Source organism: Pogonomyrmex barbatus, unplaced genomic scaffold (genome assembly GCF_055798465.1).
Source record: "Pogonomyrmex barbatus isolate J1 unplaced genomic scaffold, ASM5579846v1 scaffold8, whole genome shotgun sequence".
Lineage (NCBI taxonomy): Eukaryota > Metazoa > Arthropoda > Insecta > Hymenoptera > Formicidae > Pogonomyrmex > Pogonomyrmex barbatus.
Window position 1 is genome coordinate 8,040,424 of NW_028297182.1, and position 14,447 is coordinate 8,054,870.

General features: G+C 28.3%; 3 protein-coding genes across 6 annotated transcripts in view; 1 reads left to right on the forward strand and 2 right to left on the reverse strand.

Moving 5' to 3' along the window:
* LOC105432220 (uncharacterized) overlaps window positions 1-1,005 on the reverse strand; it is a 29,554-nt gene extending 28,549 nt beyond the window's left edge. For both annotated transcript variants that reach the window (XM_089084342.1, XM_089084341.1), the window contains exon 1: window positions 881-1,005. In XM_089084342.1, the coding sequence (XP_088940468.1) occupies window positions 881-922 (42 nt within the window). In that variant the 5' untranslated portion in view covers window positions 923-1,005. The remainder of the gene's footprint in view (window positions 1-880) is intronic.
* Window positions 1,006-1,117: 112 nt separating this feature from the next.
* On the reverse strand, window positions 1,118-4,818 carry LOC112552969 (Jumonji domain containing 5). 2 transcript variants are annotated; one of them, XM_089084373.1, is made up of 8 exons: window positions 4,499-4,818; window positions 3,519-3,652; window positions 3,060-3,201; window positions 2,666-2,849; window positions 2,363-2,518; window positions 1,961-2,178; window positions 1,739-1,894; window positions 1,118-1,657 (listed from the first exon to the last, which is right to left on the reverse strand). In XM_089084373.1, exons 2-8 carry the CDS (start codon window positions 3,647-3,649, stop codon window positions 1,400-1,402), a joined length of 1,245 nt encoding a protein of 414 aa, XP_088940499.1. In that variant the 5' UTR covers window positions 3,650-3,652; window positions 4,499-4,818; the 3' UTR covers window positions 1,118-1,399. The 2 variants fall into 2 exon arrangements, with proteins under 2 accessions (XP_088940499.1, XP_088940500.1); XM_089084374.1 differs by lacking the exon at window positions 4,499-4,818 and having other exon boundaries at window positions 3,519-3,789.
* Window positions 4,819-6,115: 1,297 nt separating this feature from the next.
* On the forward strand, window positions 6,116-14,339 carry LOC105432237 (uncharacterized). 2 transcript variants are annotated; one of them, XM_089084356.1, is made up of 8 exons: window positions 6,116-6,388; window positions 6,802-7,047; window positions 7,321-7,453; window positions 7,559-9,542; window positions 9,622-9,680; window positions 9,778-9,849; window positions 10,654-10,772; window positions 11,543-14,339. In XM_089084356.1, exons 1-8 carry the CDS (start codon window positions 6,371-6,373, stop codon window positions 11,546-11,548), a joined length of 2,637 nt encoding a protein of 878 aa, XP_088940482.1. In that variant the 5' UTR covers window positions 6,116-6,370; the 3' UTR covers window positions 11,549-14,339. The 2 variants fall into 2 exon arrangements, with proteins under 2 accessions (XP_088940482.1, XP_088940481.1); XM_089084355.1 differs by having other exon boundaries at window positions 10,654-14,339.
* The last annotated feature ends 108 nt before the right edge of the window (window positions 14,340-14,447 follow it).

A 14,447-nucleotide genomic window follows, 5' to 3' on the forward strand; every position in this document is an offset into this window, starting at 1 on the left:
CTCGTACCCTTAATTCTCTTGCGCACCAATCGGCTGTGAGATTTCATGGATACATATAGAGGTTCTGCACCTTATTATCGCGTCCGACAATTTATTTTTTGTACAGCATATCGTCGACAGTAATACTTGATCAAATTGACGTCAATCATATAGATGGAATTAAAATTATTTTTATGTTATGTTCGAGAAGATAATTAAGTAAAAATTTTAACAAATACAAATTATTTCCTAAAGGAAAAAAAAAAGAAAAAAAAAAGAATTTTAGTAGAAGAGATTTCGAGAGTTAGAGAGAAATTTACGAAAAATAAAATATGAAACACAAACTTATTTTTTGAACAACAGTAAATATTAAAATAAAAGAATAATTCTGTGAAATTATAGAGGCAAAAATTTTGACATAATGTTCGACACTACTTTTTCGAAGGAATAACGTTCCAAAACATTCTGACAAATTATTTCTAAAAATAGTAGTCGAGCTATCGCTTATTGGACAGTATCCAATAATCACCATGAGCAAAGCTCGATAACGAAATGTCAGCTGATTCGGTTACTTGATTAACTGTTACTTTTATACTACATTAATCTACGTAATTTTCAAATATTAATAGTTAATCTTATCATTTTTCGATGTACCTGTACAATCTCGCATTTGGATATATTTAAACATTATTATTGCAAAATATATCAATCGCTAATTTAACAAACACGTTTACTGATATCAGCGATAGTGTTTATAAATCTCGAAACTACAGGCAATTATTATATAAAACACTTAATTTCAATATTATTTTTATATTTCGCATACGCAAAAAGAAATTTGGAAAGGAAGTTAAAGATAAAAGTTACGTTGTAAAAATGATGAATGTTAATTGGTTTTTACCTGAAGCCTAATGATCGGTGGGAAAGCGTCTTCTTTCGTCATTACTAAATAATAAACTGTATATTCTCTTTGACAAACTTTACGTACACGCACGCTGTGTAAGTACCATGCTGAAGACGTAGACTGCTGGATATTAATAGAATTGTATGTTATTTTTGTTAAACTCTATGCTATATGTCATGCCTTTGTTAAGTAACTGTTACCATTAATATTCGAAACAATCAAAAAAACAAAATGTAAATGTAAACAATCAAAATGTATTATTACTTAATATAAGATAAATAATTAAGATAATATAAATTTATTTATAATTATTATAAAGTTAATCGAAACTAATAAAATATGACACAAATCAGTTTTATATACTATTTAAAATTATAAAAAAATGTTTATAAAAAATAGTACGTATATATTTTTGTTACTGTAATATTATATAATATTATAGTAACGGTTGAATATTTTTAATAATAAAGAATTTTTTTATTCATTTGTTAATTATATATTTATGTAAAAGAAATATTAATTCCACCAGAAACTAACCGAGAAACTCGGAGTAAGGGCGGTTACGTGATGCCACCATTTTGGTGGAATATATAACATTTCTCCAGGTTTTAAATAAAATGTCATGCCACTAGCTTTACGAAAATTTGGCCACTTATCATAATCTGGTTTTACAGGATCTACTTGCGCAGTATTGTTAAGTAACCTAGTATCATAAGGATACAAGTTATTTGTCTCGGCGGGAGAATATAAAATAACTCTTTTGTAGCCAAATATCTAAGATATAAAAATTATTAAAATTAGTAAAAAAAACTTTTAATATATAAATAAAATATTTAATTAAAAATATTGTTTTACCTGAGAAAGCAAATTATTTTTTGGATCAAAATGCAAAGGCGACACTGTATTAGCCGGTCCGAACCAAGCATTTATATCAATTTCCGCATCATTTTCCTCACTATCCAAAAAACAACAATACTCCGGTACTTCAAAATCCTTTTTTAATTCTGGTATCTAAAATTCTGATATGAACTTAAAAATGTTTTTATAAAGCTTACGTTGAATGCAATGAGCTAATACCTGTTCGAACAATTGATGCTGTGCTAAATAACCAATTTCGCTATTATTTTCAATAACATGTTTTTGTAAAAATTCAGAAAAATTAACAAGATGCTGCGTCCAATCTTCTTCAGTATAACGAGATCCAATTTCAATTGGTACCGTCCTGGATCCTGCGATCTTATTCAAATAGTTAGGATTTTTCCATAATGTTAAAGCTTTCCAATGATGTATACAGCCTAATGAAATATATAAGATTAATATTTGATTTTTTCTAAAATTTTTAAAAAACATACATTAGATGTTACATATTTATGCTATTCACAGAAAAATTCAAAATTTTGTTACGACACATATTTATGATAGAAAATCAAATATGTTATTGGATTTTATTTTATAAAGACAGATTTGATTTATATTTACCTGTTAATATGGCCGGTAATTTTGGCATAAAAATTTTTTTGTAAAATGTCTGCATGGAAGGTTTCTCAAAATATCTTTCCGGACAATTAGAGACTAAATCATTACTTTCTTCATAATTAATTGGAATATCTCCTATATTAATAGAATCAGATTCATCTAATAAAAAATTAAATCAATTTTAATCAATTTTTTAATAATTTATAATTTATTATATTTATTACATAAATATTTTTATGTTAGTGTAATGTGTTGTATATGTTATATAAATGTTACATATGTTATATAAATTTTTAATATTTTTACCAGTAAAATAGCTGTTTAGTTTTGCAGCAGTAATTGTTAATAAATTTGGCATACTGGAAAGAGGTGCGCCTAACAAAATGCCTTTATCTATCTGGTTAATAATATTCTTTAATAAAACTTTTTTCTTTTTTTTATCGGCATAGCTTTCAGCATTAATTTTGTACTGAAGCTCTAATAATACGGCCTAAATGGATGGAATCAAGAATAGTTTTAAATAAATTTTATATAACTCAATAAAAGCTTTTAAAAAGTGAAAATAAATGTTGTGATAAGTGAATAAGTGAATATAAATGTTGATATATATATATATATATATATATATATATATATATATATATATATATATATTGATAATAATAATAATATTAATAATTAATCAGTAATATTTCAATACCTTTATAATAATACATAAAGAATAGCAATATCTATATTCTATTGGGACATTTTTCCAATAGCCTGAATTCAATACCTCCCATGTACGATCTAAACAAGCTTCCAGCCTTGTTAATGAAGTATTTATCCATTTTTCTGAAGTTCTTATAGGAAAAAAAATTTACAGTTGTATATTGAACATTTATGAACATTATATTATGTTATTTAAAATTATAATCATGAAAAAATATGAATCTATAGAGTTGAAATTCCTACTTTAATGATCATATGGCTTACACGTATAAACTTAAAATTTATGTGCATTTATCAATTACTTTGACTAAATAATATAAAGTTATTTATAAGTTTTTTCTTTTAAATAATTGATTAAAATATATATAACTTTAATTTTGTAATAAACATATATATATATATATATATATATATATAAAATTATTCATAAACTGTTTACAATATTTACATTTGTTTATCAGATGATTGTAATATGTTGATTATAGATGCTAAATGTAATCTTATTTCAATAGGTAGATATTCCAATTCTTTTGTCAATGATTCCCAAGGAACTGTTATTATAGAATCACTACAAGTCATTTTCTGTAAATTGCATCAAGTGTATATCAATTATCATAAAATATTAAAAACATCTTTACTTATAAAAAAGTGCTTCTGCTATACATAGGTTTACTTAAATATGCCCATTGTACAATAATATGATCCGCTAAATAATATAAGATCTTCCCTGTTAAAGAGAAAGTTTTAACTCTACAGAAACTTTCAATAAATACAATAACATTTTCTGTGATAAATAGAACTTTAAATAAAAATGCTATGATACATAAAGGTACACAGGTGCCAGGACCATTGCACAAGATCAGTTCTGGATTTTCTTTCCATATAATTGGAAAACAATTTAGTGTAGCAAACATAGTAGTCCATATCGATGTGAAATATGATTGCTGAACTTCTCGACTTCTATAAATTTCCACAATTTTATAATCTTTATTACCATCTTCTAGATTTTTTACTTTCTCTGCACTGAGTTTATCTGTCTGAGCATGAACATATATTCTAGGTGTATAATTCTTAATATTCATATGTTTGACAATTCGCAACATCTCAGCTGTATGTCCACCGGATCCTAATATTATCATTGTTTTAACTGGACAAGACTTTTCTCTAAATTTATTGCGTTTGATAAACATTAAGTAACAGGCTCTTGCAAACACTGATATACAAAGAACAAAAATAAAACATTTTGCATACATCTCCTTTTATTACCTGAAAAAATTATAAAATAAAATATACATCAATTTTATAACCATAATATTAAATTGTATCAAGTTTCAACAAGTTAAGTTTCAACATTACTAAGAATTTTGCGTCATTTCATTATTAAAAATATTTTTTTTGTAATTTTAAGGTTATAAGGCTTCATAATACCTTCAAATTATATAACAAGAGTTTTAGTTCTTAATTTATACTCTTAATTCTTTTCATTCCTAAATCTATGCTTCGAAACTTAATTTTTTTAAGTTTCTACGTAAAGAAATCCCAAAAAATTGCGAAATTTAGATTATCTCGTAAATGCATGAAATAAGAACTTTCTTCGAACCACAAGGGTACATTTCCACTTAACGCCCGCAACGCTCGCAGCGTTCGCAAACCCGTTTCACGTAACGACCGAGATCGTTGTGATTGCGATCAGAACGTCATAGAGACGTCATTAATCGAGCTCACTGTTCGTAAGTGTCGGTCCACAATAGATGATTTAACCTTTAAGAAGTAAGAAATTGACCAATTATAATCGAATATGAAAAGAATAATCGACTATGATTGATCAATTTCTTACTTCTTAAAGCTTAAATCACCTATTGTGGACCGACACTTCGTGGGTCGGCGTGGTCATTAAAGCCAGCGGCATACGATGCTTTTTTTTCTTGCTAGTTTGCTAGCTGAATTCGCGTGCTTGTTGAACTCTTGTCTTCGATTAGTATATTTTTTTAGATCCAAAAGAATATACCAAGAGCTTGTCAGAGACAAAAACTCAACGAGCACGCAAATCCAGCTAGCAAATCAGTAGAAAAGAAAAGCATCGTGTGCCGTTGGCTTAAGATTTCACCCATAGCGCCCGCAAGGTAATGGAACGGTCGTAGTCATTGCGAGCGATAAATGGAACGCACCTAACTCCTACGGCTTCAGAAATATATTAGCAGGAGCGGATTGTACATCGCTTATTGGCCAGTTAAATATAAAATTTTTTGATTGGTAATCCAATGGAAAATTCCTAAATGCGGTCGATATGTGGACGTATCCAATCGCAATATGTCAGAAACGAATTTCTACTTAAAGCCAGCGGCACACGATGCTTTTTTTCTGCTGATTTGCTAGCTGGATTTGTGTGCTCGTTGAGCTCTTGTCTTTGATTGGTATATTCTTTTGGATCTAAAAAACTTAAGATAAGGTCAAAATATTGAGCTAATTGTAATATAATTAAAATATTCGTAATTAGGAGAATGCCTACAACCTTATAGAGTGATATCCGAAATCTCGGATTGATTTCTAGTATATGTCTAGCATATTTCTATTTTTTTTCTTTTATATTTTTAACTCTCTAGCATATTTGATTTGCTGATTCCAAATCTAGTCAAATATGAGAGAAAAAGAAATAGACAGAAAAATAAAAATGTATAAAATAAAAAGAGACAGAGCTGAATTGAATCGGATAGCATCTGATTGCCCATATTGCCAATTGGCTAATTTAAAATAAAATTTTTTTATTGATTGATCCAATGAAAAATTTGCAGGCATCGGTCGCTGTAAGTAGCTGTGTTCAATTATAAGGTCTGTTCTTTTCAGCTGAACTGGTTGCACGGCACTAGTTCACAGTTTATCTTTTTTCTTTCAATATAAGAAGTGCCGTCAGTTCAGCCAAAAAAAAAAACAGAACTTATAGTTGAACTAGATGCTCCCTTTCTTCGCCTAAAATATCGCTGTCTCTTTTTTCTCGTTGCCGTATCTGTCTCGCTTTCTCTCTACACTCTGTTCTATCTACGTTTATGCTTCATGCCGATCCACGCCATTTTTATTTATATGTGGGGGTAACGAAGTGACCCGTGCGATGGATTTGTAATAGCTGAAAATTGGTCACAGAGATGTTTCGTCTTGCAATATGTGCGTGATGCGAATCATCGGTGCATGCAACGTTCGGCATTATCGCAACCCTTCGGCGTGAGGGCTTTTCATGCAAACGCTGAATCGTGGTGATCACTGTGAACACTGCAACGTTCCTCCCAGCACTTTTTCTGATATAAAATGGACCATCGCCAAAAGGTAAGCCGCACCAACAAACCAATTCAAATATTCAACAAACGCATCAAGGAGAATGAGTATATATATTTTTTGCTTCTCGACGAAACTTTAATTAGAAGGATTTCGACCTCGAAGATTCTTGAACTTTATCATAAAATAGAAATTTATTCGATAGCGAGAATTATAGCGATTATTTGCGTATTTTCCGATGATAGTCCGTCCGCGCGCTTCTCATGCAGGAACTGCAATTGCCAATACTGTGCAATCCAATATTACTTTGTATTAATATGATAGTATAAAATGAAGACGAGAAAAATCTGTGCTAAGTGACTGGAACAGGTTGAAGGCATTTTATTTATAATAGAAAGAAAAGTATTATCTTTGCTCTGTTGCAAAATATCAAGTGTTTTTCATCAATTATTTTATTTTATCAGATGATTATAATTCCTCAACAATCAAAAGTCAAAGTTGAGGATGATGATGATGAAGATGTGGAAGCGCTAAGATTAGCAGCATTGAAATCATTACGAACGAAAGATGCTACACATAAGAGATCGACGCTGTCGCAGGTGCAAAAAATACTACCACAAGTGACACAATCATCCCGTTTCCCATACAAAAGTCAACGGCCTACGAAAAAAAATTATTATCACAACAGGCTGCAACAAAGGCAAAATGGCGTAAGTTTTCAACTTATTTTATTTATAGGTCTGTTCTTTGTTGCTGTATTAAAAACTTTTTATCTTGTTTTTATTAAATTTTAAATATATATTCTATTTTAAATACAAGTATATAATTCAGCTACAAAAACAGATCTTATATCTACAATTGCTATGACCATTATAAAAGCAATTTTATAGGCAAGCATTAAAAACTATTTTATTTTGAAAATTTATATGGTAAATTGTTACTTTGACATCTTTGGTTTATATATTTATATTTTATATTTACAGAACGTGTATTACCAGAGCCCTCGTAATCCAAACCTGATAGCTATAGTTCCTGTAGATGAACCTTCCCCACTTCAACAGGCTCAATTAGCTTGTCCTGTAGAAAAGACTGAGCCACATATATCTTACCCTCAAGGTAAGTTTATTATATTTTTATAAAGAATAAAAATATATAAGAGTAATAATCATGATTTTTTTTATTATACAAATTAAATAATTATGTAATTATATCTGATTTCAGAAATATCAAAATTTCATCGTTTTAAAGATAACGGAAGTGCTTCTGAAGATGAAGAAACAAAGGAGCAAAAAAGTACTATGACTTCTGTAAAGACAGAAACTTTAGCAAAAGAAGAATCAATTGAATCTTCGGCAGAGATAGAAAATCAAGAAGAAGTTGCGAAAAGTCCACAAAAGAATGGTGATAACCAAGAGGAAGATGGTAACGATGATGATGATGACATACTTTTAATGGCTGACCTCGAAGAAGAAGATAGTTTAGAACGCTTAATGGATGAAATGGAAAGGGAAATGAATGATGAAAGTAAACTGTCTGAAAAGAAAGAGAAAAGATTACATAAGGGTGAAGTTAGAGATACCGTAAAAAGTGAGGAAGGAAGTAAAAATCTAGACCAAAAAGCGAAATCAGATGACAGCTACAGTAAGGAGAGAAACGATGTTACTTCATCTTTGACTACAATTGTCAAAAACGATAGAAGATCAATCTCTCCACATGTAATGAACCGAATTAATCAAAAACGCAGATCATTGTCTCCAAAATCGCGTTTACGGAAAAAATCACCAAGAAGATCTCCTAGAAGATCTCCAATCAGACAACTGAAAAAATCTCCGAGAGAAACATCAACAAGATATAGATCACCTCGAAGATCTCCTTCGTCACGATATTCCCCTAGATCTAGATCGCCCAAATTCTCACCACGCAGATCTCCAAACAGAATATCTACGAAAAGATCACCGCTTAGAAAATTATCGCCGAGAGGCAGATCACCCAAGCTTTCATCACGTTCCAAGTCACCTCGACCACATAGGTCAAGATCACCAAGATCACATAGATCAAGATCAAAGTCTCCAAGGTTACGTTCACCCAAAATATCACGATCTAGAACACCACGATTGTCAAGATCAAGATCGCCAAGATATTCACCACCTCTTAGATCACCCAGATCCAAATCACCTAGATTATCTCCGAAAAGAATGTCACCACGTCGATTACGATCTAGATCTAGGTCTCCCGGTTTGTCTTCTCGAAGAGGATCGTCTCACTTGCGTTCCCCAAAAGTATCACCACATAGAATATCACCTCGCTTGAGATCACCGCGACTTTCGCCGCACAGATCGCCGTGGTCGTCCCCGAGACATTCACCTCGTCTTTCACCACGACGTAGACGATCTCCGAAATGGTCACCTAAAGAATTACCTAGAAAACACGGTCCACGTTCTAACACTCCAAATAATAGAGATAGATTAGTATCGTCTCCAATTTTCAAACGTACAGCGACGCCAGAAATACTCAGGGTGAAGACAAAACAGAAAGATGAAGCATATGAAAAATCAACGACAACAGAAACGGTAAAGGAATCTGTCGATGCAACTAGTGATCCTGTTCTAGAGGCAAGAAGAAAGAAATTTGAGTCTATACGGCCTATTGATCCTATAAATGCCAATAAGAAAATTAAATTATCCAAGAAACATACCACAAGTACAAAAGTGGAATCTTCAGAAGAAACGGAGATGCAATTAGGTAGTGCAAGGAAAGCGAACAAAATTGTGGAAGAATATGATGTTCAAGAAATGGATGTATGTTTGGAAGTAGATTACGAGTTTGAAGAATGTAAAGGAGCAATGGAAAATACATCACCAAGCGCTTTTACCAATTCTGTAAATATAAATGTAGAACCACAAAAAATAGAAAAAGAGAAGTCTTTAAAGAAAAAGAAGAAGCGCGATAAAGAGTTATATCAAGTGGGAAAATTGAAAAGCGAACTGCCGCTTTCTGAACGTATTGGAAAGGACAAAAAATGTAAAAAGCGCAAGGATATAATCTCTGAACAGGACATGGATACTATATATGAAGATGTGACCATAGATGAAGAAGGAGATTTACGAACGGAACTTAGCAGAAGACGTGCAGAAAGATTAAACAGAACAGTACCGATTCAATCTGCTAGATTGGTGCAGTCAGCTTTTAAAGGCGTTGTTAATGAGTATGTAACAATTTGTTATTATATAATATTCTTATTTCTTCTCGTTTATTAGTATTACTTATTTTCCGTTTTTTTGCAGAGCTGTGAAAAATAACGCAAAAGCCAATCAGAGACATGTCATTAATACTGATGAAAAATGTAAGTATTAACAAATATTAACTTAGCATTAATATTTTATTTTTTAATTAACATTTTTTTCATGTCTAAATTCTAATAATGAATGCTTTTTTTCTAGCTAATCAAAAGGAAATTAGGCGGGTTACTGTGTTACATAGATCATCATTAAATGAATTACATGATTCTGAAGGTATTATATTTTTTAAGATATTAAATATCGTAATTTTTTATAAGATATTAGCAATATCATAAATTAAGATGACTGTAGTTCACTAAAATACTTTATTCATTTGAAGAAAAAATGTATTAGTATTAGAATTATTGAAATTACTTGTATGCGATGAAATCCTTATATTTTAATTAACTAAACTCTATATATATATAGTTTACAAGTATAATAAATAAGTATAAATAAATATATATATAAATATAAGTATAGTAATAAATATATATATATATATATAATAAAAAATATATATAATAATATATATATAATATATATATTTCTATATAATAATATATATTTCTATATAATAATATATATTTCTATATAATAATATATATATTTTATATATATATAAAAATAGAGAAATATATATTTTTTTTCTTCAAATAAGTCGAAATCACTTTGATGGGCTAAAATTATCTCGATTTACGATATATTTATAAATAAATTTTATAAATTATAATTATACAAATATTTATAAATTTTAATTTATGATTAATTATTCGAAATATTTTGTTTTTTATTATTAATTCTATTATTATTTCTACACATGCATATATATGAAGATGTATATCATATATATATATATATATATATATATATATATATATATATTTTATAATTAAAAGAATAACTAATATATATATATATATATATATATATATATATATATTTTTTATAATAAAAAAATAACTAACTCTTAATATAAAGTAAAATTTATATAATTTAACAAAATCTAATAATTGTATTTATATTTTTTATTTATAGATGAAAGTTCCCTTGATTCGAAAGTACCTGTGCATTTGAGATTAGGACTCAATAAACAAGTGCAAGAATCTAGAGAATCCAAGGTTACTCGAAAAGCAACCAAAAGACAGGGTCGTAAGGTAAAGCACAAAAATCATTTGTCTCTAAAAAAAGATCCTGAATATATTTTGTAGTGTAAATTATGGCTTTATATCTCCACTCTATATTTATAAGTAGTGTGATAACGTTTTGTCAATCCGATTTTGATGATATTGACATATTGTGATATTACCCAGTTAGATAACAGAAACATTTTGGAATATCATTCGTATTTTCATTCATTATAATGATAATAGACTTAAAAATAGCAAATAATAAATCTTTAAATTATTACTCTTCATAATTTATTATAATTTTGTGAAATAAAACAATGCAATCTGATGTAATCTTGATAATAATTAATTATTATGATATGTTTTAACTATTTGACAGTTTATTGAATTAAATTAATTAATAGAATTTCTTAATGTGCTTAATAATGAAAAAAATTAAATTTTAATTAGAGATAATTAGAGATTTTATAATGGATAATTTTTTCCATTGGAAACTATTGTGAATGATATATTAAAAAAAAAAGTTATATGAAATTATCTACAAAATAATTGTGTGCCTTTCAATAATAATAACCAGAAAATGAATGCTGTGAGATAATTTACGTTATTAAATTTTATTAAGAGAATAAAGAGCATGTTTTCGTGAAGTAGATGTAGATTTTGACAACATTGCTATGTAAGAATGTTTAAAAAAGTAAGAATGTTGAGTCTTTTCCAAAGATGATTTACATTTTAGTAATACGTAACTCTTTAAACTCAATCTAGTAGAAAATAAAGATGATTTGTTTTTTGTTTAGGAATAAAGTAAATACGCGTTCATCCGATTGCATATTTATATGAAGAGAGAAAAGCGGTTCCTCTTACCGCTCATTATGTTGGCACATAGGAAGATGCGCTGCATTATCTCGTTTGAATTCATAAGAAACATCTCTTTTTTTCTTTTTAAGTATAAAATACAAGTATAAAATACTTGAGAATCCAAATTTCGATATCTTACGATTTAGATGTACGATTATCTATCATTATACGCTGCTTAGGAACAATTAATTACGTGTGATTATATTAAATCATTTGTTGTGTTAAAGAATGTGTACATAATTTACTATTCGCACACTTAATAAACAAGAATTATTAATAATCCCAAAGCTACCTTTCAAAAAACCTAAGCATATTTTATATGAAAATAATAAGTAATGTATAGATATATTTTAATTGTACATAGTGCTTAGTACCGATCAAATTAATAAGAATGTGTAGTATAGTTTGTAAATTTGATTGACATTGCGGCACCAAATACCTTGTACAAAATATCATATTAATGACAAATGCAACTTTTGTTAAAATTTATTTGCTACGCGATGCATTTTTAACGCAAACTGTAAATATTAAGATCTGATCTTTAGTGCTTTATAAATCGATTTTACACTTTATTATATATATGCCTGTTCTATTTTGCAATTAAAAAATTCATTGTAATATATTACAATGAATTTGCAGTAATATATTAAATTAACGGATAAAGTAACCATTTTTAACGTCCATTTTATATATTATGAAATATACTGCATTTACATAAATGTAGTGTATTACTTTTTAAAATTATATGAAATTGTATATGCTAATTTCATATGTTCGGCAGCAAATTAGTATATAAATATTATTGTTATATGTTTTTATCTTCTATGGAAGATGAAATTATATTCTATTTAATGTATCTTACATAAATTGTATTTAATCAATAACCGCGGGATAATACGTACTGTTATTTTTAATTATATGTCCATATTAATAATTAAGATATAATACGCATCATTACAGTATATGTATGGTGAACATGCGCGAACTTTTTGGATTATTGTACAGTTATGTACATAAACTCAGTCTACTTCGGAAATGATGTTCGTATATCAAGCTAAATACCTCATAGTATCTATGAAGGTGTAAATGCTGCTTTTACGTCAATAAAAACTAATATTACATTTATAGAAATTTTCTTTTCTAAAAATGTTTTTATGAATACTGATAAAGGAAATTTTGATATTAGATTTTTAGATATATTTATATCTAAAATCTATTTAGATTTATATATATATATATATATATATGTATGTGTGTGTGTGTGTGTGTGTGTGTGTGTGTGTGTGTGTGTGTGTGTGTGTGTGTGTGTGTGTGTGTGTGTGTGTACACACATGTGTGAGTATGTGTGTAGTATGAAAGTATAATATTGATAATTACATGCGTATCTTTATGTTTGATTAAAATGATGTAAACATTTTTTTAAATATGTTTAGTGAATGTCATGTTTATGCTTTATATGCGTCAGTCAAAATAGTACATTTTTATCATGCTATTTTATTTACATGTGTGTGTGTGTGTGTGTGTGTGTGTGTGTGTGTGTGTGTGTGTGTGTGTGTGTGTGTGTGTGTGTGTGTGTGTGTGTGTGTGTGTGTGTGTGTGTGTGTGTGTGTGTGTGTGTGTGTAAATCTATAACGTCACTCTGAGAGTTGTATAGTTATACAAGAAATATAACGAAAGACTGAAAAGGAACTATGAGCCTTAACTAATATATAGAAATATTATGTGATATTTGGAGGGATTTTTACAGTTTTCCCTTACGCGCCTTTCGACTATTTTAGAATAACATAGATAGTTATGCATAATATCTTTGGTATTTATAGAATAGATTGCATAATATATATGATACAATTCTGTGAATATCAAAAGTTTTTGAATGTTTAGTTTTAGCATATGTTGAAAATATTTTATTGTTATAAATTATCAATATAAATAATTTACACGACATCTATGTATATCATATGTACATCTATTTTAATAATATTTTAACATTTTAAGATAATTTATTTTGTTTCTGTTTTCTGTTTCTTGCTACTTTAATTAATAGAAATTTATAGTACAAAATTTAGACATAATACATTTATATGATAATTGTGTTCAATTTTAATTTCTATGTTATTCTAAGATATAACTGCGATTAAATCACGATTCTAATTGTTAATGGTTATTTAATTTATTAATTTTTGTCATAGGTAAATACAGATGGGAATTTATTAACAAAATCTTGACAATAATATATAATTCAATATTGCAACTTATTGTTAATAACATAACTCGTAGATTTATTTTTAATTTATTAATATTTTTTTACATTATTAATCGTATTTGTAATCATAATTATTTAAAATCAACATTATTGATTTGGTATCTTTCTTTTTACCAAAAAAAAATATTTATAATTTTATTTTACGCAATGATTCCTTTATACATCAAAAGAAACTATACACTATTTTATATAAAATTTTGTATGTTATATTTATCATTGGAATGTTTAACCATCTGTAATTTACCGTGCGAGAGAGAACATATCATACTGTATGAATGTACCTTTATATGTCTAAGTATGTTTGTACTCATACCTTCTTACAAAGGAAAAAGAAGCAAGATTACTTCCTACCTAGATGTATCATGATGATATTAATCACGAAATGAGATCAGTGAGGCGTATTTCCTACGTCATTTTAGAATTAATTGAATCTTTTATTTCAGAAAATACAGAATAAAATATTTTTTCAGCTACTTGTCGATTATTTTTTCTTATACCAAAAACACCTCAAGCCCCGTGTAACATTTATTTTTTTATCTTGCTGTTAATCGATGTGACATTGAGTGCGATACTGCGCTTTA

Coding starts and splice junctions, on each gene's coding strand:
- LOC112552969 (XM_089084373.1), bottom strand. CDS start 3,649: ATGACTTGTAGTGATTCTATAATAACAGTTCCTTGGGAATCATTGACA. Junction 1,895..1,960: donor AGCATCAATTGTTCGAACAG/GTATTAGCTCAT, acceptor TCAGAATTTTAG/ATACCAGAATTAAAAAAGGA. Junction 1,658..1,738: donor AAAATAATTTGCTTTCTCAG/GTAAAACAATAT, acceptor TTTATATCTTAG/ATATTTGGCTACAAAAGAGT.
- LOC105432237 (XM_089084355.1), top strand. Junction 7,048..7,320: donor TGCAACAAAGGCAAAATGGC/GTAAGTTTTCAA, acceptor TTATATTTACAG/AACGTGTATTACCAGAGCCC. Junction 7,454..7,558: donor ACATATATCTTACCCTCAAG/GTAAGTTTATTA, acceptor ATCTGATTTCAG/AAATATCAAAATTTCATCGT.